Source organism: Bombina bombina, chromosome 3 (genome assembly GCF_027579735.1).
Source record: "Bombina bombina isolate aBomBom1 chromosome 3, aBomBom1.pri, whole genome shotgun sequence".
Lineage (NCBI taxonomy): Eukaryota > Metazoa > Chordata > Amphibia > Anura > Bombinatoridae > Bombina > Bombina bombina.
The window spans coordinates 1,155,293,102-1,155,318,331 of record NC_069501.1 but is presented as its reverse complement, the minus strand read 5'-3'; the positions used below and the strand labels follow the sequence as shown (position 1 = coordinate 1,155,318,331).

At 39.1% G+C, this 25,230-nt stretch overlaps 1 protein-coding gene across 3 annotated transcripts in view; it reads right to left on the bottom strand.

Moving 5' to 3' along the window:
• Positions 1 to 25,230, bottom strand: part of CWF19L2 (CWF19 like cell cycle control factor 2) — an 803,233-nt gene that overhangs the window by 526,950 nt on the left and 251,053 nt on the right. For all 3 annotated transcript variants that reach the window (XM_053708563.1, XM_053708564.1, XM_053708565.1), the window contains exon 9: positions 8,624 to 8,720. In XM_053708563.1, coding sequence (XP_053564538.1) covers positions 8,624 to 8,720 — 97 coding nt within the window. The remainder of the gene's footprint in view (positions 1 to 8,623; positions 8,721 to 25,230) is intronic.

Sequence of the window (25,230 nt, the reverse complement as noted above, 5' to 3'; positions counted from 1 at the left end):
AACGAGCATTCCTTCAGAATCTTGGAGATTACTCTTGGAAGAAGAACTAGAGGCGGAAAGACATAGGCAGGATGATACTTCCAAGGAAGTGACAATGCATCCACTGCTTCCGCCTGAGGATCCCTGGATCTGGACAGATACCTGGGAAGTTTCTTGTTTAGATGAGAAGCCATCAGATCTATTTCTGGAAGTCCCCACATTTGAACAATCTGAAGAAATACCTCTGGGTGAAGAGACCATTCGCCCGGATGTAACGTTTGGCGACTGAGATAATCCGCTTCCCAATTGTCTATACCTGGGATATGAACCGCAGAAATTAGACAGGAGCTGGATTCCGCCCATACCAGTATTCGAGATACTTCTTTCATAGCCAGAGGACTGTGAGTCCCTCCTTGATGATTGATATATGCCACAGTTGTGACATTGTCTGTCTGAAAACAAATGAACGATTCTCTCTTTAGAAGAGGCCATGACTGAAGAGCTCTGAAAATTGCACGGAGTTTCAAAATATTGATTGGTAATCTCACCTCCTGAGATTCCCAAACCCCTTGTGCTGTCAGAGACCACCAAGCAGCTCCCCAACTTGTCAGACTTGCATCTGTTGAAATTACAGTCCAGGTCGGAAGAACAAAAGAAGCCCCCTGATTTAAACGATGGTGATCTGTCCACCACGTCAGACAGTGTCGAACAATCAGTTTTAAAGATATTAATTGAGATATCTTTGTGTAATCCCTGCACCACTGGTTCAGCATACAGAGCTGAAGAGGTCGCATGTGAAAACGAGCAAAGGGGATCGCGTCCGATGCAGCAGTCATAAGACCTAGAATTTCCATGCATAAGGCTACCGAAGGGAATGATTGAGACTGAAGGTTTCGACAAGCTGAGATCAATTTTAGACGTCTCTTGTCTGTCAGAGACAGAGTCATGGACACTGAATCTATCTGGAAACCTAAAAAGGTTACCCTTGTCTGAGGAATCAATGAACTTTTCGGTAAATTGATCCTCCAACCATGATCTCGAAGAAACAACACAAGTCGATTCGTATGAGATTCTGCTAAATGTGAAGACTGAGCAAGTACCAAGATATCGTCCAAATAAGGAAATACCACAATACCCTGTTCTCTGATTACAGATAGAAGGGCACTGAGAACCTTTGTAAAAATTCTTGGAGCTGTTGCTAGGCCAAATGGCAGAGCCACAAACTGGTAATGCTTGTCTAGGAAAGAGAATCTCAGAAACTGATAGTGATCTGGATGAATCGGAATATGCAGATATGCATCCTGTAAATCTATTGTGGACATATAATGCCCTTGCTGAACAAAAGGCAGGATAGTCCTTATAGTTACCATTTTGAATGTTGGTATCCTTACATAACGATTCAATATTTTTAGATCCAGAACTGGTCTGAAGGAATTCTCCTTCTTTGGTACAATGAAGAGATTTGAATAAAACCCCAGCCCCTGTTCCAGAACTGGAACTGGCATAATTACTTCAGCCAACTCTAGATCTGAAACACATTTCAGAAATGCTTGAGCCTTCGCTGGATTTACTGGGACACGGGAAAGAAAAAATCTCTTTGCAGGAGGCCTTATCTTGAAGCCAATTCTGTACCCTTCTGAAACAATGTTCTGAATCCAAAGATTGTGAATTGAATTGATCCAAATTTATTTGAAAAATCGTAATCTGCCCCCTACCAGCTGGGCTGGAATGAGGGCCGCACCTTCATGTGGACTTGGGTGCTGGCTTTGGTTTTCTAAAAGGCTTGGATTTATTCCAGACTGGAGATGGTTTCCAAACTGATACCGCTCCTGTGGGTGAAGGATCAGGCTTTTGTTCCTTGTTGTGACGAAAGGAACGAAAACGATTATTAGACCTAAATTTACCTTTAGATTTTGTATCCTGTGGTAAAAAAGTTCCTTTCCCTCCAGTAACAGTTGAGATAATAGAATCCAACTGAGAACCAAATAATTTATTACCCTGGAAAGAAAGGGAAAGCAAAGTTGACTTAGAAGACATATCAGCATTCCAAGTTTTAAGCCATAAAGCTCTTCTAGCTAAAATAGCTAGAGACATATACCTGACATCAACTCTAATGATATCAAAGATGGCATCACAAATAAAGTTATTAGCATGTTGAAGAAGATTAACAATGCTATGAGAATTATGATTGGTTACTTGTTGCGCTAAAGCTTCTAACCAAAAAGTTGAAGCTGCAGCAACATCCACTAAAGATATACCAGGTCTAAGAAGATTACCTGAACATAAGTAAGCTTTTCTTAGAAAGGATTCAATTTTCCTATCTAAAGGATCCTTAAAGGAAGTACTATCTGCCGTAGGAATAGTAGTACGTTTAGCAAGAGTAGAGACAGCCCCATCAACCTTAGGGATTTTGTCCCAAAACTCTAATCTGTCAGATGGCACAGGATATAATTGCTTAAAACGTTTAGAAGGAGTAAATTTATTAACCAAATTATTCCATTCCCTGGAGATTACTTCAGAAATAGCATCAGGGACAGGAAAAACTTCTGGAATAACTAAAGGAGATTTAAAAACCTTATTTAAACGTTTAGATTTAGTATCAAGAGGACCAGAATCCTCTATCTCTAATGCAATTAAGACTTCTTTAAGTAAAGAACGAATAAATTCCATTTTGAATAAATATGAAGATTTATCAGCATCAATCTCTGAAACAGAATCCTCTGAACCAGAGGAATCAATATCAGAATCAGAATGATGATGTTCATTTAAAAATTCATCTGAAAAATGAGAAGTTTTAAAAGACCTTTTACGTTTACTAGAAGGAGGAATAACAGACATAGCCTTCTTAATGGATTTAGAAACAAAATCTCTTATGTTAACAGGAACACTCTGAGTATTAGATGTTGATGGAACAGCAACAGGTAATGTAACATTACTAAAGGAAATATTATCTGCATTAACAAGTTTGTCATGACATTCATTACAAACAACAGCTGGAGGAACAGATACCACAAGTTTACAGCAGATAGACTTAACTTTGGTAGATCCAGCACCAGGCAGCGACTTTCCAGAAGTATCTTCTGACTCAGGGTCAATCTGTGACATCTTGCAATATGTAATAGAAAAAACAACATATAAAGCAAAATTAATCAAATTCCTTAAATGACAGTTTCAGGAATGGGAAAAAAAAATGCCAGTGAACAAGCTTCTAGCAACCAGAAGCAATAAATAATGAGACTTAAATAATGTGGAGACAAAAGTGACGCCCATATTTTTTAGCGCCAAAAAAGACGCCCACATTATTTGGCGCCAAAAATGACGCCACATCCGGAACGCCGACACTTTTGGCGCAAAAAAACGTCAAAAAATGACGCAACTTCCGGTGACACGTGTGATGCCGGAAACAGAAAAAAAAATTTTGCGCCAAAAAAGTCAGCGCCAAGAATGACGCAATAAAATGAAGCATTTTCAGCCCCCGCGAGCCTAACAGCCCACAGGGAAAAAAGTCAAATTTTAAGGTAAGAAAAAAATTGATTTATTCATATGCATTATCCCAAATATGAAACAGACTGTCTGCAATAAGGAACGTTGAACATCCTGAGTCAAGGCAAATAAATGTTTGAACACATATATTTAGAACTTTATATAAAAGTGCCCAACCATAGCTTAGAGTGTCACAGAAAATAAGACTTACTTACCCCAGGACACTCATCTACATGTAGTAGAAAGCCAAACCAGTACTGAAACGAGAATCAGTAGAGGTAATGGTATATATAAGAGTATATCGTCGATCTGAAAAGGGAGGTAAGAGATGAATCTCTACGACCGATAACAGAGAACCTATGAAATAGACCCCGTAGAAGGAGATCATTGAATTCAAATAGGCAATACTCTCCTCACATCCCTCTGACATTCCCTGCACGCTGAGAGAAAATCCGGGCTCCAACCTGCTGCGGAGCGCATATCAACGTAGAAACTAGCACAAACTTACTTCACCACCTCCAAAGTTTGTAAAACTGATTTGTGGGTGTGGTGAAGGGTGTATTTATAGGCATTTTGAGGTTTGGGAAACTTTGCCACTCCTGGTAGGAATGTATATCCCATACGTCACTAGCTCATGGACTCTTGCTAATTACATGAAAGAAAACTTGATTTGTTTTTCAACACTCACCTTAGGTAAGTGCATTAAACCTTAAAGGAATACTAAACACATTTTTTTTTTCTTTAGTGATTCAGATAGAGCGTGCAATTATACGTAACTTGATAATATATTTTCTCTTCATTCTCTTGCTATCTTTATTTAAAAAGCAGGAATGTGAAGGAGCCAGTCCATTTTTGCTTCAGAACCTGGGTTACGCTGGCCTATTGGTGGCTAAATGTAGCCACCAATAAGCAACGCTATCCAGGGTGCTGAACCTAAAATGGGCGGGCTCCTAAGCATTCCTGCTTTTTAAATAAAGATAGCAAGAGAATGAAGAAAAATTATAATAGGAGTAAATTAGAAAGTTTCTTAAAATTGCACGCTCTATCTGAATAATGAAAGAAAAAATGTTGGTTTAGTATTCCTTTAAGGAGAGTTTCTCTACCAGAAGCACCATAGAAACAGCAAACCAAGGTGAAAACTCCTAGTACATTTAAGAGCTCTCCTCGGGGGAACATCATTACTGCACAAGGTTAAAACAGAACATCTCACCTTCTTTCAGATTATGAATAACTGGCACACTAGGACTGTATGCCTCTTCATGCACACATAAGGGAAAACTACATCTTCGCAAATACTAACTTTACTCCAGTAGGTATAGGAAACAAAGCAGACAGAAAACACCACAATGAAGCCAAAATGACTTCACACTAATGATGCTAGAAGCTCTGCCCTTCAATGTCCTCCCTGAGACTCCTGCGAACCATAATACAAATAAAACTGATTTAGAGCACGTAGGAAAACTTTTATAAAAAGGCACATTTATGTGCTCAGAAAGTTTAAAACATCAGGAAAGACTAAGCCAAAGGCTGGAAAACATAAAACAGGAGGAAATAGGGGCAAAATTACAAACCCACCATCACAATGACTCCAAATAAAAGGAACAGACAACCTGCATAAAAACATAATTTATGCTTACCTGATAAATTTATTTCTCTTGTGATGTATCGAGTCCACGGATTCATCCTTACTTGTGGGATATTCTCCTTCCCTACAGGAAGTGGCAGAGAGAGCACCCACAACAGAGCTGTCTATATAGCTCCGCCCTTAGCTCCATCCCCCAGTCATTCGACCGAAGGCTAGGAAGAAAAAGGAGAAACCATAGGGTGCAGTGGTGACTGAAAGTTTAAAAATAAAAATATATATGCCTGTCTTAAATAAACAGGGCGGGCCGTGGACTCGATACATCACAAGAGAAATAAATTTATCAGGTAAGCATAAATTATGTTTTCTCTTGTAAGATGTATCGAGTCCACGGATTCATCCTTACTTGTGGGATACCACTTACTTGTGGAATACCAATACCAAAGCTTTAGGACAAGGATGAAGGGAGGGACAAGACAGGGACCTTAAACGGAAGGCACCACTGCTTGTAGAACCTTTCTCCCAAAAATAGTCTCCGAAGAAGCAAAAGTATCAAATTTGGAAAATTTGGAAAAAGTATGAAGCGAAGACCAAGTCGCCGCCTTACAAATCTGATCAACAGAAGCCTCATTTTTAAAAGCCCATGTTGAAGCCACCGCTCTAGTAGAATGAGCAGTAATTCTTTCAGGAGGCTGCTGTCCAGCAGTCTCATAGGCCAAACGGATGATGCTTTTCAGCCAAAAGGAAAGAGAGGTAATTTTGCACAGCTATGCAAATAAACAATTAACCCCTTAATGGCAAAAACGGATTGAAAAAAAACGTTAAACTCAGTAAAAAAGACTTTCAGCACCTTGCCACAGCTCTGCTGTGGCTCCTACCTGCCCTTCAGAACAATTTGTGGGGGGAAAAACTTCTTTAACAGCCCTCAAACACAGCAGGAAACTCAGGAGAAGCAGTGATATGTCTCAGAGGAAAGGAAACTGCGCAACTGAGGCGCGAAAATAGGCCCCTCCCACCTCACTCGATGTTTTGAGGCCTATCAGAGAAACACCAGTGTCTCTTAATTAACCATGTGAGTTACAAAACTCAAAACCAAGCCACAATGACCCCTTTAGTCCCTTTAAAAAAACGTTATAAATGCATCAATAAACAAAACGTTTTTTTCCTAACAGTGTCACCAGCCCTTTAGTCCCTTCAGAAAACGTTATAATTGCATCAATAAACAAAACGTTTTTTCTTAACAGTGTCACCAGTAACTAATGAGCCCTTCAAGCAAGCTGAAATTCCTATTACAGTGTCTGAATACAGCTTACCCTTCCCTCATGGGGATATTGCCAGCCTTTTCTAGAATTAACACAGTCTGTCTAGAAAAATATAGACTGAACATACCTCATATGCAGCTTAGCCTGCAAACTGTTCTCCCAACTGAAGTTTTCCCAGTACTCTTCAGGCCTTGTGAGAACAGCAGTGGATCTTAGTTACAAAGTGCTAAGATCATCATCCTCCTTACAGAAATCTTCATCCCTTTTCTGCCAGAGAGTAAATAGTACAAACCAGTACCATTAAAAATAATAAACTTTTGCTTGAGAAATAAAAAACTAACATAATAGTCACCACATAGCTCTTTGCCCTTCCTAGCAGTTAAGCAGGCAGAGAGAATGACTGAGGGGTGGAGCTAAGGGGGGAGCTATATAGACAGCTCTGCTGTGGGTGCTCTCTCTGCCCATTCCTGTAGGGAAGGAGAATATCCCAGAAGTAAGGATGAATCCGTGGACTCGATACATCTTACAAGAGAAACTATAAATGCTTCCTGCACTTAAAGGGAAAGGAACGTCAAAATGAAACTTGCATAATTCAGATAGAGCATGTACTTTTAAGACACTTTTCAATTCCCTTTTATTTTCAAATGTGCTTTGTTCTCTTACTATCCCTTGTTAAAAAAGAACACGCACACATCCTACACTAGCTGCTAATTGGTGCCTGCACATATTTGTCTCTTGTGATTGGCTAACTAGATGTGTTCAGCAAGCTGCCTATGTTCCTTCAGCAATGGATAACAATAGAACGAAGCAAATCTGAGATAACAATAGTAAATTGGAAAGTTGATTAAAATTATGTTCTATACGGATAATGAAAGACATTTTTGGGTTTCTTCTTTTTTCCTTTTAAAAAAGGCAAAAAATAAATTCCTTGCTTCTTCTGTAGGCACAGTAGAGTGTACAACACATCAACCATCAAAACACCCAAATAGTTGCCATTTAATAGAACACAAGAAAGAGTTTCTGTTCAGAAAAAACAAACATGAGTCAGCAAAATGAATACTTACAGCAGAAAAAAAATATCACACAAATTCATAATGAAATTGGTGCAGAGCAACTGAAACCATTACTTCAATAGCAAGCCCACTACTTGTATATCCAGCAGTGTGTATAAAATAACATCTGCATGAAAGGTGAAATGAGGAGTATAGGAGGGCTATACACTTTATTACCACATTAATAAATTGTCCGTATGGATACTTATTAACACCCTCTAAACTAACCACAACCTCCACTTATGAATCTTGTCCCTTTAAAAAAAAGATGCAAAAAACCCAACAAAATTGGCCTAAGAGACCCAGTTTTCTTGGCATCTGCGCGATCTTTGTTGAAAAGCACTAATGAATGAAATTAAAAATACATACCAGTTCAGTATGATTCAATTTGTGTTTGTACTTGTTTACATAAAGTCTGATCATGCTGAAAAAATAGTGAATAATGTTAAGATTTTCTTAATTTCTTTTTTTTTTTTTTTTTAATTAAGGGATACAGCTAGTGAAAAAGTTAAAGGGACACTCAAGTCAAAATAAACTTTTATGACTCAGAGCATGCAGTTTTAAGACTTTTTCCAATTTACTTCCATTATCAAATTTTCTGGGGAACAAGAGCCTACTGAGCATGTGCACAAGCTCACAGGCTATACATATACTAGTCTGTGATTGGCTGATGTCTGTCACATGATACAGGGGACCAGAAAATGGGAAGAAGAAAAAAATTGTCTGAAAAAAAAAAAAAAATCTAATGCTTATTTCAAATTCAGAGTAACTGCTATTGCATTGTCTTTTTATTATGTACGTGTTAATTATGTAATTCTACTGCATTGATTGGTCCTTTAAAAGGAACATGAATGTCAAATTTAAATTTTCATAGTTCAAACAGAGAATGCAATTTTAAGGCTTTTTAATTTGCCTTTGTCATCAAATTGACCAAGTGCTAACAGGTTATTAATGAATATACACTTCTGCCTGTTGTCATTGGCTCACCAAATGGAGCAATCTTAATAAATGTAATCCCTTTACAGGGGTTAAACACACAGTTACATGAAAGCAATTATAAAATGCGTTCTTTTCAATTTAATCATTTAACTGAAACAATACATGGGGACTTTGAGTGGAGACCAAACCAACTGATGCTTCCAAACAAGTTCAAATTATTTTATCCTAATAAAAAGATCAGTTGAGAAGGTACCGGCAAGCTGAAAAAAACTACAACTTTTATAAACATGAGCTGACCTGGATAAAAATGCCATAAAGAATCTTACCATGTTACCCAATAACTCTGCCTTCACAATCTTAGCTCCCAGCTTGTTCAGGTCCTCCTCAGTAAGTATTTGAACTATATTAGTTTGTGTGTCAGACCTGAAGAAGAGTAAAGAAAACAGAAGTTGACACAATTTAAACAAGATGAACAATTTTAATTATATTAATTGCCTAATAAGGGCCAGGTAAAAGCACACACATTAGGTTATCTTCATTTCTATAATAAAAAAGTTATCAAATACAGCAGCCCTAGAAGTTACATAAACAATGTTACAGTTCACTTACTGGTGAACACTTAGCTTTAGCATACACATTCTTTCATAAAGGTGGTGAGAGTCCACTTTCCATTACTCCTGGGAATTCATCTCCTGACCACTAGGAAGCAAAGATTTCCAAAACTCCAAGAATACTTAATTCCTCCCACCTCTATGGTATGTCAGTCTTATCTTCACCTCCCAGGAGGAAGGTGAAACATTGAGGCGCTCCAGATTCTTCTTTGAGAAGGGTCCTCAACTGATTTGAGGCTTATTTTCCACTCAGAACACGAGAGGATATATATTATATTTTTCACACTTTCACACATCATATTGTTTTCTGAAGGTGAGTGTTTTTCTGGTGATCAGATGTCTTTTTTTCTGATAAGGACACAGAGTCTACCTCTTTCATGTTTGAGATTGAACATTTTTAGTTCTTTGGTTAAAGAGGTTTTATGTATTTTAGAGATCCAAGACCCTATAAATCTGAGGAAAAAACTTTCTGCTTAGTCTTTTATTCCCCTGTTCCTGAGGTTCTTATTAATATAATTTTCAGAACTTCAATCAAACCTTGTCTTTTCTTTTGCTCTGTCCTCTAATTTTAATTAGAGCTTCCCATTTGAAGCTTCACAAGTAGAGCTTTGGGAATCTATCCAATGGTGGGTGATACTATTTTGCTTTAGCCTAACGTACTACTATTCCCTTAGAGCACTGGTTTTCAAACCTGTCCTCAGGCCTTCCTAACAGGTCAGATTTTGAGTATATCTGAACTGGAGCACAGGTGAAAAATCAGCTGATTAGTAAACATGGTAATTTTACCTGCTCTCATCCAAAGTAATCCTGAAAATCTAGCCTGTTAGGGAGGCCTGATGATAGGTTTGAAAACCAGTGCCTTAGAGGATAGTACTTTTTCAGGAACCATTTGCATATGCAATTAGTAACCTTTCATCGAAAGACCTCTCTCAGCAAGTATTTCTACTATTTTTATGAGCAAATCTTGGAATACTTCTAAAGTTGACTTATACAATTATTGACTTATACAATTATCTGCGGTCCCATTGTTGACATAATTCAATTGTATGCTATGTATATGCCTTTAGCAGTGCTGACCAGAAGGGCTTTATGATTTAAGTCATGGTCAGAAACACGTTATCTAAAGATGGACTTTTATCTCTCCTTTTCAAGGAAGAATATATTATGCCCTGGCCTTAACTTTATCATTTCCTCTGTGTCTGGAGTAAAAGGTATTTTTAATGGAAATATAGAAAAAAATAGTGCTTTTTCATTACTTTTGTCTATCTTGGATCCAAAACCCTCCTCTGCCTTACAATGACCTGATTTTCCTGGAATTTTAACTCCAGTTGTAACAAGGTGAAGATTTCTATGAGACTTCTTCCTCTGTCAAATTAGCATGAAGGTATGGCTCCAAATCCAGATTCCTTTCTGGTAAGGGACAGTTAACACCTTTTTTAAAAGGCATGATCACAGTCTACCAATATTTATGGGTTCTAAATATAGTTTCCCAGGATCCAAGATTTGTGCATGCTCTAAATGACAATGACATCACTGCTGGAACTTGGTGCATGAGAGTTTATTGGATGCTCATTTAAGTGCCTTGAAGGCCACCTCTAAGCTGAAAGCATTTTGACAGTTTTTCATCACTAGAGGGCGTTAGGTCATGTGTTTCACATAGATAACATTCAGCTCAGGTACGTGAAGCTCCTGGGAGTCAGCACTGATTGGCTAAAAATGCAAATCTGTCAAAAGAACTGAAATAAGTGGCTTAGATACAAGGTTATTACAGAGGTAAAATGTGTATTATTATAACTGTGTTGGTTATGCAAAACTGGGAAACGGGTAATAAAGGGATTAGCTACCTTTTTAAACAACAACAATTCTGGTGTTTACTGTCCCTTTAAATTAATAACAGCATTTTAATGTTACTGTTCATAAAATATTATTAGCCAAATTCTAATTACATTCATGATAATTTACACAGGAAAATGCATATGGTACATGATTCAAATAGAGCATGTGATTTGAAACAACTTTCCAATGTATTTCTAATATAAATTGTACTTAATTCTTGGTATCCTTGGTTGTAAGAACAGCACAACTACTACAAAGAAATAGCTAAAAACATCAGCTAGCTCCCAGAATTGCATGCTCTATCTCACTGGTTTCAAACCTGTCCTCAGACCTCCGTAAAAGGCCAGATTTTAAGGATATCTTAACTGGAGCACAGGTGAAATAAGGGTTTGTAGGAATGAGCACTGAGCCAATTTAATTTCTGTGACTCCTGATTTCTCACTAAGAACGTTAGCTTACCTTCAACACCATGCTCCCAGCAGTGCATTGTTGCTCCTGATCCTACCTAGGAATACTTTTCAACAAAAAATACCAAGGGAACAAAACAAAGTAGATAATAGAAGTAAAATGGAAAGTTGATAAAAATTACATGCTCTATCCGAAACATAAAAGTTTCATTTTGACTTTACTGTACCTTTAAGAAGAAATGGGAGTGTGGTATTTTTTCTTAGGGTAAAATAGAGGCTGGGGTAACAGGACTAAAAAGTAAGTGGCTGTGTGTTAAATACAAATAATGATTACAGCCTACATCAACAGCATTCTGCATTCTTTAATCCACATCTTGCTCTAGTGGAATCTTGATCAAAAGTTAAAGGGACATTAAACACTAAATAAATGCTAGATAGAATGATACCTCAAAAGAAAAGATTAGTCTGAGAATAACATGTAGATGTATTTGTTAAAGTTTCATTAGTTTAAATATTGACAAAATAAGAGTAACGTTTTAGTGTCTATAAAACAATAGGAAGCTGCCATGTTGTAACTTAGGTTACCTTCTCTGCTGTGGCCAATTAGGAACAGTTATAAATAGGTCACTAGAGTGTGCAGCCAATGGCTGTGTCGACTATAACAGTGTTCTGCACTTCCACTTCTAACAAGAACTGAAAAGCCTCAACATTTCAGAATGGGACGAAATAAATAATGAAAGTATATTACAGAGTTGTTTTAATATATATAGATTCTCTTTTTATATAACCATCTCAAAGTGTTTTATGTCCAAAACCAAACATTTGGAAAATAAAAGGGCATTATGAGCAACATAAAACAGTATTTTTAATGGGTAAATAGACTCACTTTCAGCGATGGTCAATGTCAACGTAACCATATTTCAGGTTAAATGTGTTTTTAATATAAGGGAAGATGCACTCTACTAAAGTACCAGTGTACAAATAATACATTTGATGGTCACAAACTACACTGGTGACTTCATGTATTTGTTAACTGTGTTTAAAATAAGTTCATCTTTAAAGTTGAGGAGAGAATACTGTATTTTCCACAGTCACACTTCAGCATTAATATCAGAGAAGAGCGCTCTAGCTGTTTCTGCTTCGAGCATAAAGAGAACAGATAAAACTGAGCAGATTTGCTCAACTAAACCACAGTATACTATAAAGAGCAGAAACTGTGCTGCAAGATACTAAAAAAAATCTCTCAGTTGGTTTCTTGGATTTCTGCTCGCTAAACTGTTGGAAGCAGCAGGCTTATCAATAATGAAGACTCTTAGCTGCATTCTACTTTGATACTTAATTCAGTGCAGTACTTCCAGACTCTGGCAAAACTAACGGTGTATTTATTGATAGGTACATACACATGTATATGGCATTTTTTTTATATCATTAGTCTTTGTGTTTTGTTAGAGATTTTGTCAAATTCAAAATGAAATGTTGTTTCATACTAACCTGCAGTTCTCCAGTACCACGTGTGACAGGCCTATGACACACTGTATGATTTAATCAGTAAATACAAAAAAAAAACACAAGATCCACAGTGAAGAAATGAAAAAATAATGGCATGGCTATATGTGCCAAAGAGTTAAAGGCTACCAGCTGCCATATAAGAATTCTCTACAATAGGTGATACAGAGAGAACTATAGATCCTTAGAGGACACACTGGGAAAAGCTTTTAAAACGTGCCTGACAGGTACATCTTCATGTACCCTACTTCCGGATTCAACATACAGGCTGCACGGAGGAGCGGAACGGACGCCACATATGGACACGCTGAAGCGACGCTGCTCAGTGAACGGACCACAAACCCCGTAGGAACGGTAAGCGCCACACTTGTGAATCTTCATATGGTTTTAACATCAGTGTGAATAAATGGATTTATTGTGAAGTAAAAATCTAATGTTCTCAGATAATCATACAATTACACACAGGGCGAGTTTAAAACACATCTGCTTATCCTTGATGAAGATCATGCCTGTCAATACAATGCTGCTTGAATTTAAACAAACGTCTGAAGAAAGTATGTTAATCAGAACTGCCCAATAGAGGTTTCATGATAGGAAGTCCCAATAGAATTAACAGCCTTAAAAAAGAAATCAGTAGTAGAATTCAGTTGGAGTTTAAAAGGAAACGCATCCTTCCACACTTAAGAAGTCTTAAAGGCATATGAAAGCACCCAAATATTTTGTGTTTCAGACAGAGAATATTTAAAAAGTTTCCAGTTTACTTCTATAATCAAATTTGCTTTGTTCCCATTGTATTCTTTGTTGAAGGGATCCCTAGATAGGTGTCTGGAGCACTACATAGCAGGAAATAGTGCTGCCCGCTAGTGCTCTTGCAAATGGATAACATCCTTGCAAACCTGCTGCCATAGAGTGTACAAGGCATGTGAATGCTCCTGAATGCTCAAGTCCCTGCTTTTCAACAAATAATGCCAAGAGAACAAAGACTATTTGAAAATAGAAGTAAATAAGAAAGTTGTTTAAAAATTGCATAATCTATCTGAATCATGAAAGAAAAAACAGAATTTATGTTTACCTGATAAATTACTTTCTCCAACGGTGTGTCCGGTCCACGGCGTCATCCTTACTTGTGGGATATTCTCTTCCCTAACAGGAAATGGCAAAGAGCCCAGCAAAGCTGGTCACATGATCCCTCCTAGGCTCCGCCTACCCCAGTCATGCGACCGACGTACAGGAGGAAATATGCATAGGAGAAACCATATGATACCGTGGTGACTGTAGTTAGAGAAAATAATTCATCAGACCTGATTAAAAAACCAGGGCGGGCCGTGGACCGGACACACCGTTGGAGAAAGTAATTTATCAGGTAAGCATAAATTCTGTTTTCTCCAACATAGGTGTGTCCGGTCCACGGCGTCATCCTTACTTGTGGGAACCAATACCAAAGCTTTAGGACACGGATGAAGGGAGGGAGCAAATCAGGTCACCTAAATGGAAGGCACCACGGCTTGCAAAACCTTTCTCCCAAAAATAGCCTCCGAAGAAGCAAAAGTATCAAATTTGTAAAATTTGGCAAAAGTGTGCAGTGAAGACCAAGTCGCTGCCTTACATATCTGGTCAACAGAAGCCTCGTTCTTGAAGGCCCATGTGGAAGCCACAGCCCTAGTGGAGTGAGCTGTGATTCTTTCAGGAGGCTGCCGTCCGGCAGTCTCATAAGCCAATCGGATAATGCTTTTAAGCCAAAAAGAAAGAGAGGTAGAAGTTGCTTTTTGACCTCTCCTTTTACCAGAATAAACAACAAACAAAGAAGATGTTTGTCTGAAATCTTTAGTAGCCTCTAAATAGAATTTTAGAGCACGGACTACGTCCAAATTGTGTAACAAACGTTCCTTCTTTGAAGCTGGATTCGGACACAAAGAAGGTACAACTATCTCCTGGTTAATATTTTTGTTGGAAACAACTTTCGGAAGAAAACCAGGCTTAGTATGCAAAACCACCTTATCTGCATGGAACACCAGATAGGGCGGAGAACACTGCAGAGCAGATAACTCTGAAACTCTTCTAGCAGAAGAAATTGCAACCAAAAACAAAACCTTCCAAGATAACTTAATATCTACGGAATGTAAGGGTTCAAACGGAACCCCTTGAAGAACTGAAAGAACTAGATTTAGACTCCAGGGAGGAGTCAAAGGTCTGTAAACAGGCTTGATTCTAACCAGAGCCTGAACAAACGCTTGAACGTCTGGCACAGCTGCCAGCCTTTTGTGAAGTAAAACAGATAAAGCAGAGATCTGTCCCTTCAGAGAACTTGCAGATAATCCTTTCTCCAAACCTTCTTGTAGAAAGGATAGAATCTTAGGAATTTTTATCTTGTTCCATGGGAATCCTTTAGATTCACACCAACAGATATATTTTTTCCATATTTTATGGTAAATTTTTCTAGTTACAGGCTTTCTGGCCTGAATCAGAGCTATCAAGATCACCGAAGCCCTCTCCTGATTGATCCTGGCTACCAGCCTGGGAATGAGAGGAAACGGTGGGAATACATAAGCTAGGTTGAAGGTCCAAGGTGCTACTAGTGCATCTACTAGAGTCGCCCTTGGATCCCTGGATCTGGACCCGTAGCAAGGAACCTTGAAGTTCTGACGAGAGGCCATCAGATCCATGTCTGGAATGCCCCATAATTGAGTTATTTGGGCAAAGATTTCCGGATGGAGTTCCCACTCCCCCGGATGGAATGTCTGACGACTCAGAAAATCCGCTTCCCAATTTTCCACTCCTGGGATGTGGATTGCAGATAAGTGGCAGGAGTGATCCTCCGCCCATTGAATTATCTTGGTCACTTCCTCCATCGCCAGGGACTTCTTGTTCCCCCCTGATGGTTGATATATGCAACAGTCGTCATGTTGTCTGATTGCTAGTTGAGGCCAAGCCTTGAGAGCATTGAATATCGCTCTCAGTTCCAGAATGTTTATCGGGAGAAGAGATTCTTCCCGAGACCATAGACCCTGAGCTTTCAGGGGTTCCCAGACCGCGCCCCAGCCCACCAGACTGGCGTCGGTCGTGACAATGACCCACTCTGGTCTGCGGAAGCTCATTCCCTGTGACAGGTTGTCCAGGATCAGCCACCAACGGAGTGAATCTCTGGTCTTTTGATCTACTTGAATCGTCGGAGACAAGTCTGTATAATCCCCATTCCACTGTCTGAGCATGCACAGTTGTAATGGTCTTAGATGAATTTGTGCAAAAGGAACTATGTCCATTGCTGCAACCATCAATCCTATTACTTCCATGCACTGCGCTATGGAAGGACGAAGAACAGAATGAAGTACTTGACAAGAGCTTAGAATTTTTGATTTTCTGACCTCTGTCAGAAAAATCCTCATTTCTAAGGAATCTATTATTGTTCCCAAGAAGGGAACTCTTGTTGACGGGGACAGAGAACTTTTTTCTTTGTTCACTTTCCATCCGTGAGATCTGAGAAAGGCTAGGACGATGTCCGTATGAGCCTTTGCTTGTGACAGGGACGACGCTTGAATCAGGATGTCGTCCAAGTAAGGTACTACTGCAATGCCCCTTGGTCTTAGAACCGCTAGAAGGGACCCTAGTACCTTTGTGAAAATTCTCGGAGCAGTGGCTAATCCGAATGGAAGTGCCACAAACTGGTAATGCTTGTCCAGAAAAGCGAACCTTAGGAACTGATGATGTTCCTTGTGGATAGGAATATGTAGGTACGCATCCTTTAAATCCACCGTGGTCATAAATTGACCTTCCTGGATGGTGGGAAGGATCGTTCGAATGGTTTCCATCTTGAACGATGGAACCCTGAGAAATTTGTTTAGGATCTTGAGATCTAAAATTGGTCTGAATGTTCCCTCTTTTTTGGGAACTATGAACAGGTTGGAGTAAAACCCCATCCCTTGTTCTCCTATTGGAACTGGACGAATTACTCCCATCTTTAACAGGTCTTCTACACAATGTAAGAATGCCTGTCTTTTTATTTGGTTTGAAGATAATTGAGACCTGTGGAACCTTCCCCTTGGGGGTAGTTCCTTGAATTCTAGGAGATAACCTTGAGAAACTATTTCTAGTGCCCAAGGATCCTGAACATCTCTTGCCCAAGCCTGAGCAAAGAGAGGGGCCATCCCTTCATGCTGTTTTGGTAGCAGTGGCAGGCTTCTTGGCCTGCTTACCCTTGTTCCAGCCTTGCATCGGTCTCCAGGCTGGTTTGGGTTGTGAAGTATTACCCTCTTGCTTAGAGGATGTAGAATTAGAGGCTGGTCCGTTTCTGCGAAAGGGACGAAAATTAGGCTTATTTTTAGCCTTAAAAGACCTATCCTGAGGGAGGGCGTGGCCCTTTCCCCCGGTGATGTCTGAAATAATCTCTTTCAAATCAGGACCAAACAGTGTTTTACCCTTGAAAGGGATCTTAAGCAATTTTGTCTTGGAAGACACATCCGCTGACCAAGACTTTAGCCAAAGCGCTCTGCGCGCCACGATAGCAAACCCTGAATTTTTCGCCGCTAATCTAGCTAATTGCAAAGCGGCATCTAAAATAAAAGAGTTAGCCAATTTAAGTGCTTGAACTCTGTCCATAACCTCCTCATACAAAGATTCTTTATTGAGCGACTTTTCAAGTTCTTCGAACCAGAAACACGCTGCCGTAGTGACAGGAACAATGCATGAAATTGGTTGTAGAAGGTAACCTTGCTGAACAAACATCTTTTTAAGCAAACCCTCTAATTTTTTATCCATAGGATCTTTGAAAGCACAACTATCTTCTATAGGAATAGTAGTGCGTTTGTTTAGAGTAGAAACCGCCCCCTCGACCTTGGGGACTGTCTGCCATAAGTCCTTTCTGGGGTCGACTATAGGAAATAATTTTTTAAATATAGGGGGAGGAACAAAAGGTATGCCGGGCCTTTCCCACTCCTTATTTACTATGTTCGCCACCCGCTTGGGTATAGGAAAAGCATCGGGGGGCACCGGAACCTCTAGGAACTTGTCCATCTTACATAATTTCTCTGGAATGACCAAATTGTCACAATCATCCAGAGTAGATAATACCTCCTTAAGCAGTGCGTGGAGATGTTCTAATTTAAATTTAAAAGTTACAACATCAGGTTCAGCTTGTTGAGAAATTTTTCCTGAATCTGAAATTTCTCCCTCAGACAAAACCTCCCTCCTGGCCCCTTCAGATTGATGTGAGGGTATGTCAGAACAGTTATCATCAGCGTCCTCTTGCTCTTCAGTGTTTAAAACAGAGCAATCGCGCTTTCTCTGATAAGTAGGCATTTTGGATAAAATGTTTGCAATAGAATTATCCATTACAGCCGTTAATTGTTGCATGGTAATAAGTATTGGCGCACTAGATGTACTAGGGGCCTCTTGTGTGGGCAAAACTGGTGTAGACACAGAAGGGGATGATGCAGTATCATGCTTACTCCCCTCATTTGAGGAATCATCTTGGGCAATATCATTATCTGTGGCATCATTGTCCCTACTTTGTTTGGACACTGTGGCACAATCATCACATAAATTTAAATGGGGAGAAACCTTGGTTTTCATACATATAGAACATCGCTTATCTGATGGTTCAGACATGTTAAACAGGCTTAAACTTGTCAACAAAGCACAAAAAACGTTTTAAAATAAAACCGTTACTGTCACTTTAAATTTTAAACTGAACACACTTTATTACTGAATATGTGAAAAAGTATGAAGGAATTGTTCAAAATTCACCAAAATTTCACCACAGTATCTTAAAGCCTTAAAAGTATTGCACACCAAATTTGAAAGCTTTAACCCTTAAAATAACGGAACCGGAGCCGTTTTTACATTTAACCCCTATACAGTCCCAGGTATCTGCTTTGCTGAGACCCAACCAAGCCCAGAGGAAAATACGATAACAAATGACGCCTTCTATAAGCTTTTTCAGTGGTTCTTAGCTCCTCACACATGCATCTGCATGCCTTGCTCTCCAAAAACAACTGCGCATTAGTGGCGCGAAAATGAGGCTCTGCCTATGACTAGAAAAGGCCCCCATCTGAAAAAGGTGTCCAATACAGTGCCTGCCGTTTTTTTAAAACAATCCCCAAGATTATAATAACTATTAAGAGTTATAATCTGCAAAATATGCTTAGCAAAGTAATCGTTTTAGCCCAGAAAAATGTCTACCAGTCTTTTAAGCCCTTATGAAGCCCTTTATTCTTTTACTTAATCTAAGAAAATGGCTTACCGGTCCCCATAGGGGAAATGACAGCCTTCCAGCATTACATAGTCTTGTTAGAAATGTGGCCAGTCATACCTCAAGCAGAAAAGTCTGCCAACTGTTTCCCCCAACTGAAGTTACTTCATCTCAACAGTCCTGTGTGGAAAGAGCAATCGATTTTAGTAACGTTTGCTAAAATCATCTTCCTCTTACAAACAGAAATCTTCATCTCTTTTCTGTTTCAGAGTAAATAGTACATACCAGCACTATTTTAAAATAACAAACACTTGATTGAAGGATAAAAACTACATTTAAACACCAAAAAACTCTTAACCATCTCCGTGGAGATGTTGCCTGTGCAACGGCAAAGAGAATGACTGGGGTAGGCGGAGCCTAGGAGGGATCATGTGACCAGCTTTGCTGGGCTCTTTGCCATTTCCTGTTGGGGAAGAGAATATCCCACAAGTAAGGATGACGCCGTGGACCGGACACACCTATGTTGGAGAAATGTTGGTTTTCATTACCTTTAAAGGATAGAGGACGAATACAATTATAGTAAGAAAGCATGACAGCTTCCAAACAGTGCTTGAGAGAGCTGAAAAAATGTAATCCCATGGAGCAGACTTGTAATTAGGGGTGTGCATTCGGATGCGGAAGAAGGCGGCCGCTCGCCGCATTTGGCTCTTTTCAGAGCTGCATTTATTCAGAAAACAGCCAAATCTGTGAGCGAGCAAACTAGACAGAAATATCACGCCTTGTTACAAGAAATACTTACTATTGACTACACTCATAAAAGACTAACATCTGATTTAAAAACACAAAACCAATTGGATATAGCAAGAAACCAATTGAATGATCTCCTAGAGTTCAAGGCCCAAAATACTGCCTTTATTCTACGTCACAAATACTATACTCAAGGTAATAAGGCTGGTAGACTTCTGGCCAGAGCATTGAAATGCAAATCCCACTCCACTTATGCCCATAAGCTTGTGTCTACTCAAGCCAAGGCACTTGAAGATTCTCAGTCGATTGCAGAGATGTTCCACACTTATTATGCAAATCTGTATAACCTATTTCCAGACAGACGCAACATGGAGCATGCGCAAAAATTATCACAACATGGCCCATTTGCTGACCCAACCAATCACATCACATGAATTAGACAAGGCAATTGACACGCTGAAGCCAGAGAAAAGTCCTGGCCTGGATGGTTTGAGTGGAGTGTATTATAAATTAAACTAATTATTATTTCAAACATATGTGTTGACACTATTTAACCGAACAGATGTTAATCACCCCACACCGACAACAATGTTAGAAGCTCATGTTGCCGTCATACCCAAACCAGGCAAGTCTCCTTACAATCCTGCCAATTAACGTTACATTTCTCATTTGAATATTGATTAGAAACGTTATGCAAAAATTTTGGCCAATCGCCTTAACCCTATACTCCCTATTCTACTCTATAATGACCAGATAGGGTTTGTGCCACGAAGAGAGACAATAAGGTTAAAGTATTACATCTGCTCCAATATGCTCACCGTCATAAAATTCCATCTATGTTTCTATCAACAGACGCTAAAAAAAACATTTGATAGATTAGACTGGACTTTTTTGGTGCACACCATGGAAAATTTGGCCTCCCCGCCGACTTTATCTCAAAAATTATGAAGCTGCACACTACTCCATCAGCCCGGGTAAAGGTTAATACAACCCCAATTCCGAAAAAGTTGGGACAGTATAGAAAATATGGAGAGAAAAACAAAACAAAACGTAATTTGAAAATTCAAATCACACTATACTATATTGAAAACACATTATTAACACGTTATTTGATGTGTTACTTTGTGAATTTAATGTATTGTGAAAATATTCACTCATTTCAAATCTGATGACCGCAACACACTCCAAAAAGGTTGGGACAGTCAACTGTTTACCACTGTGTAACATCACTGTTTCTTTTAATAACACTTATTAAGTGTTTGGGCACTAAAGACACCAGTTGGTTAAGTTTAGGAGGAATTTTTCCCCATTCATCCATTATGAATGTCTTCAGCTGCGCAACTGTATGGGGTCTTCGTTGCCTTATTTTGCGCTTCATTATGCGCCACACATTCTCAATCAGAGACAGGTCAGGATTGCAGGCAGGCCATGCTAGCAGCCACACTTTCTGCTTTCGCAACCATGCACTTGTAATCCGGACAGGATGTGGTTTGGTGTTGTCCTTCTGGAAAATGCAGGGATGTCCCTGAAAAAGACTATGTCTGGATGGCAGCATAGGTTGCTCCAAAATGTATACATATATTTCTGCATTAATGGTGCCCTCACAGATGTGCAAGTTACCCATGCCATGGGCACTCGCACACCCTCATACCACGACAAATGCTAGCTTTTGGACCTGACACTGATAACAGCTTGGATGGTCCTTTTGCCAGGAGAACACGACTGCTGTTTATTCCAAAAACTATTTGAAATGTTGTCTCCTAGGACAACAAAACACTATTCCACTGGGCTACTGTCCATCTCAGATGAGACCAAGCTCAGGGAAGTCGGCGGCGCTTCTGGACAGTGTTGATGTGTGACTTCTGCTTTGCATAGTTAAGCCTTAACTTGCATCTGTGAATGCAGCGGCGAATGGTGTTGACTGACAAAGGTTTACCAAAAACCACTTCTGAATGTGGGGGGATCTCCGATCCCTCAGACGTCACTGTCTCAAAAAGCCCATGTCAGGATATTCATTATCGAGCCCATGTCAGGATATTCCTTACAGACTGTAATGACTGTTTTTGAGACAGTGACGTTTGAGGGATCGGAGATCCCCCACATTCAGAAGTGGTTTTCGGCCTTGCCCTTTGCGTACCAAGATTTGACAGGATTCCTTGAATCTATTAATTATATTCTGCACTGTAGAAGGTGAAATTTCCAAAATCCTGTCAATTTGTCTTTGAGGAATGTTGTTATCAAAAGTGTTGGATTATTCGCATCTGTTGGCAGATTGGTGAGCCTCGACCCATCCTTGCCCTTGAAGGACTAGGCCTTTTTTGAAAGCTCCTTACATACTATGATTACATAATTGCCTCACCTGTTTCACATCACCTTCTTATTTCAACTTGCCACATCGCTATTAGTCCTAAATTGCCCAAACGTTTTTGGAACGTGTTGCAGTCATCAGATTTTAAAATTACTATATATTTAAAAAAAATAATCGTCTAGATTACGAGTTTTGTGTTATGAGTAAAAAAGCAGCGTTATGGTTTATAACGCTGCTTTTTCACTACCGCTGCTTTTACGAGTCTTGTAGGTAGAGCTGTACCGCAAACTTTTTTGGCCTTAACGCAAATTAACTTACACAATTTATGTAAAGTCTTTTTTTCAATGGGACTTCCATAGCGCCAATATTACAGGCTTTTTCTGGGAGGCCAAAAAGTGAGTGGTACAGCCTATCCCGCAAGTTTCGTAACGCAATCTAAAGTCAGTAGTTATGAGTTTTACACTACAAAGCCATAGCATAAAACTCATAACTAAAGTTCTAAAAAGTACACTAACACCCATAAACTACCTATTAACCCCTAAACCGAGGCCCTCCCGCATCGCAAACACTATAATAAAATTATTAACCCCTAATCTGCCGCTCCGGACATCGCCGCCACTATTATAAACATATTAACCCCTAAACCCCTGCACTCCCGCATCACAAACACTAGTTAAATATTATTAACCTTTAATCTGCCGCCCATAACATCGCCGCAACCTACATTACAGTTATTAACCCCTAATCTGCCGCCCCCAACGTCGCCGCCACTATACTAAAGTTATTAAGCCCTAAACCTAAGTCTAACCCTAAACCCCCTAACTTAAAAATAATTAAAATAAATCTAAATAAAACCTACTATTAATAACTAAATAATTCATATATTAACCTAAATACTTCCCTATAAAATAGACCCTAAGCTAGCTACAATATAACTAATAGTTACATTGTATCTAGCTTAGGGTTTATTTTTATTTTACAGCTAAGTTTGTATTTATTTTAACTAGGTAGAATAGTTACTAAATAGTTATTAACTATTTACTAACTACCTAGCTAAAATAAATACAAATTTACCTGTAAAATAAAACCTAACCTGAGTTACACTAACACCTAACCTTACACTACAATTAAATCAATTACATTAAATACAATTACCTAAATTACAAAAAAAAAACTAATTACACAAAATAAAAAAATTAATTATCAAATATTTACATTAATTACAACTAATCTAATAGCCCTATAAAAATAAAAAAGCCCCCCCAAAATAAAAAAAAAACATAGCCTACAATAAACTACCAATAGCCCTTAAAAGGGCCTTTTGCGGGGCATTGCCCCAAAGAAATCAGCTCTTTTACCTGTAAAAAAAAATACAAACACCCCCCAACAGTAAAAACTCACCAGCCACACAACCAAACCCCCCAAATAAAAACCCCCAAATAAAAACTCAATCAGCCAATAGGATTTTTTCACCTTTAATTCCGATTGGCTGATAGAATTCTATCAGCCATTTGGAATTCAAGGGACGCCATCTTGAATGACGTCATTTAAAGGAACCTTCATTCATCTTTAGTCGTCGGAAGAAGAGGATGCTCCACGCCGGATGTCTTGAAGATGGACCCGCTCTGCGCCAGATGGATGAAGATAGAAGATGCCGTCTGGATTAAGGCTTTTGCACGTCTGGAGGACCACTTCTGCCGGCTTGGATGAAGACTTCTCCTGGCTTCGTTGAGGACTTCTTGCCGCTTCGCTGAGGACTTCTCTCGGCTTCGTTGAGGATGGATATCTGCTCTTCAAAACTGTAAGTGGATCTTCGGGAGTTAGTGTTAGGTTTTCTTTAAGGGTTTATTGTGTGGGTTTTAGTTTTAGATTAGGCTTTGGGCAATTGAAAAAGAGCTAAATGCCCTTTTCAGGGCAATGGGGAGCTTAGGTATTTTTAGTTAGGTTTTTATTTAGGGGGTTTGGTTGTGTGGGTGGTGGGTTTTACTGTTGGGGGGTGTTTGTATTTTTTTACAGGTAAAAGAGAGCTGATTTCTATGGGGCAATGCCCTGCAAAATGCCCTTTTAAGGGCTATTGGTAGTTTATTGTAGGCTAGGATTTTTTTTATTTTGGGGGGGCTTTTTTATTTTCATAGGGCTATTAGATTAGGTGTAATTAGTTTAAATATCTGATAATTTCTTTTTTTATTTTGTGTAATTTAGTGTTTGTTTTATTTTAGCTAGGTAGTTAGTAAATAGTTAACTATTTAGTAACTATTCTACCTAGTTAAAATAAATACAAACTTAGCTGTAAAATAAAAATAAACCCTAAGCTAGATACAATGTAACTATATTATGGTTATATTGTAGCTAGCTTAGGGTTTATTTTATAGGTAAGTATTTAGTTGTAAATAGAAATTATTTAGGTAATGATAGCAATTTTTATTTAGATGTATTTGAATATTTAAGTTAGGGGGTGTTAGGGATAGGGTAAGACTTAGGTTTAGGGGTTTATAACTTTAGTATAGTGGCGGCAACGTTGGGGGCAGCAGATTAGGGGTTAATAACAGTAATGAAGGTGGCGGCGATGCTAGGGGCGGCAGACTAGGGGTTAATAATATTTAACTAGTGTTTGTGATGCGGGAGTGCGGCGGTTTAGGGGTTAATATGTTTATTATAGTGGCGGCCGATTATGGGTTAATAAGTATAATGTAGGTGTCGGCGATGTTGGGGCAGCAGATTAGGGGTTAATAAGTATAATGTAGGTGTCGGCGATGTCAGGGGCGGCAGATTAGGGGTTAATAAGTGTAAGATTAGGGGTGTTTAGACTCGGGGTTCATGTTAGGGTGTTAGGTGTAAACATAAATTTAGTTTCCCCATAGGAATCAATGGGGCTGCGTTACGGAGCTTTACGCTGCTTTATTGCAGATGTTAGGCTTTTTTTCAGCCGGCTCTCCCCATTGATGGCTATGGGGAAATCGTGCACGAGCACGTAAAACCAGCTCACCGCTGACTTAAGCAGCACTGGTATTGGAGTGCGGTATGGAGCACAATTTTGCTCTACGCTCACTTCTTGCCTAATAACACTGGGTTTCTGAAAACCTGTAATACCAGCGCTGTAGGGAAGTGAGCAGTGACAATAACATGCAAGTTAGCACCGCATCCCTCATATGCAAAACTCGTAATCTAGACGAATGTGTTTTCAACAGAGTACAGGGTGAATTGAATGACTCTCTTTGTTTTTGTTTTTTTGCATTTTCCATAGTGTCCCAACTTTTTCGGAATTGGAGTTGTAGTATACTATCGCACCATATCCCAATAAAAACTTCATGGAACACTTTCCTGTTAATTCAAA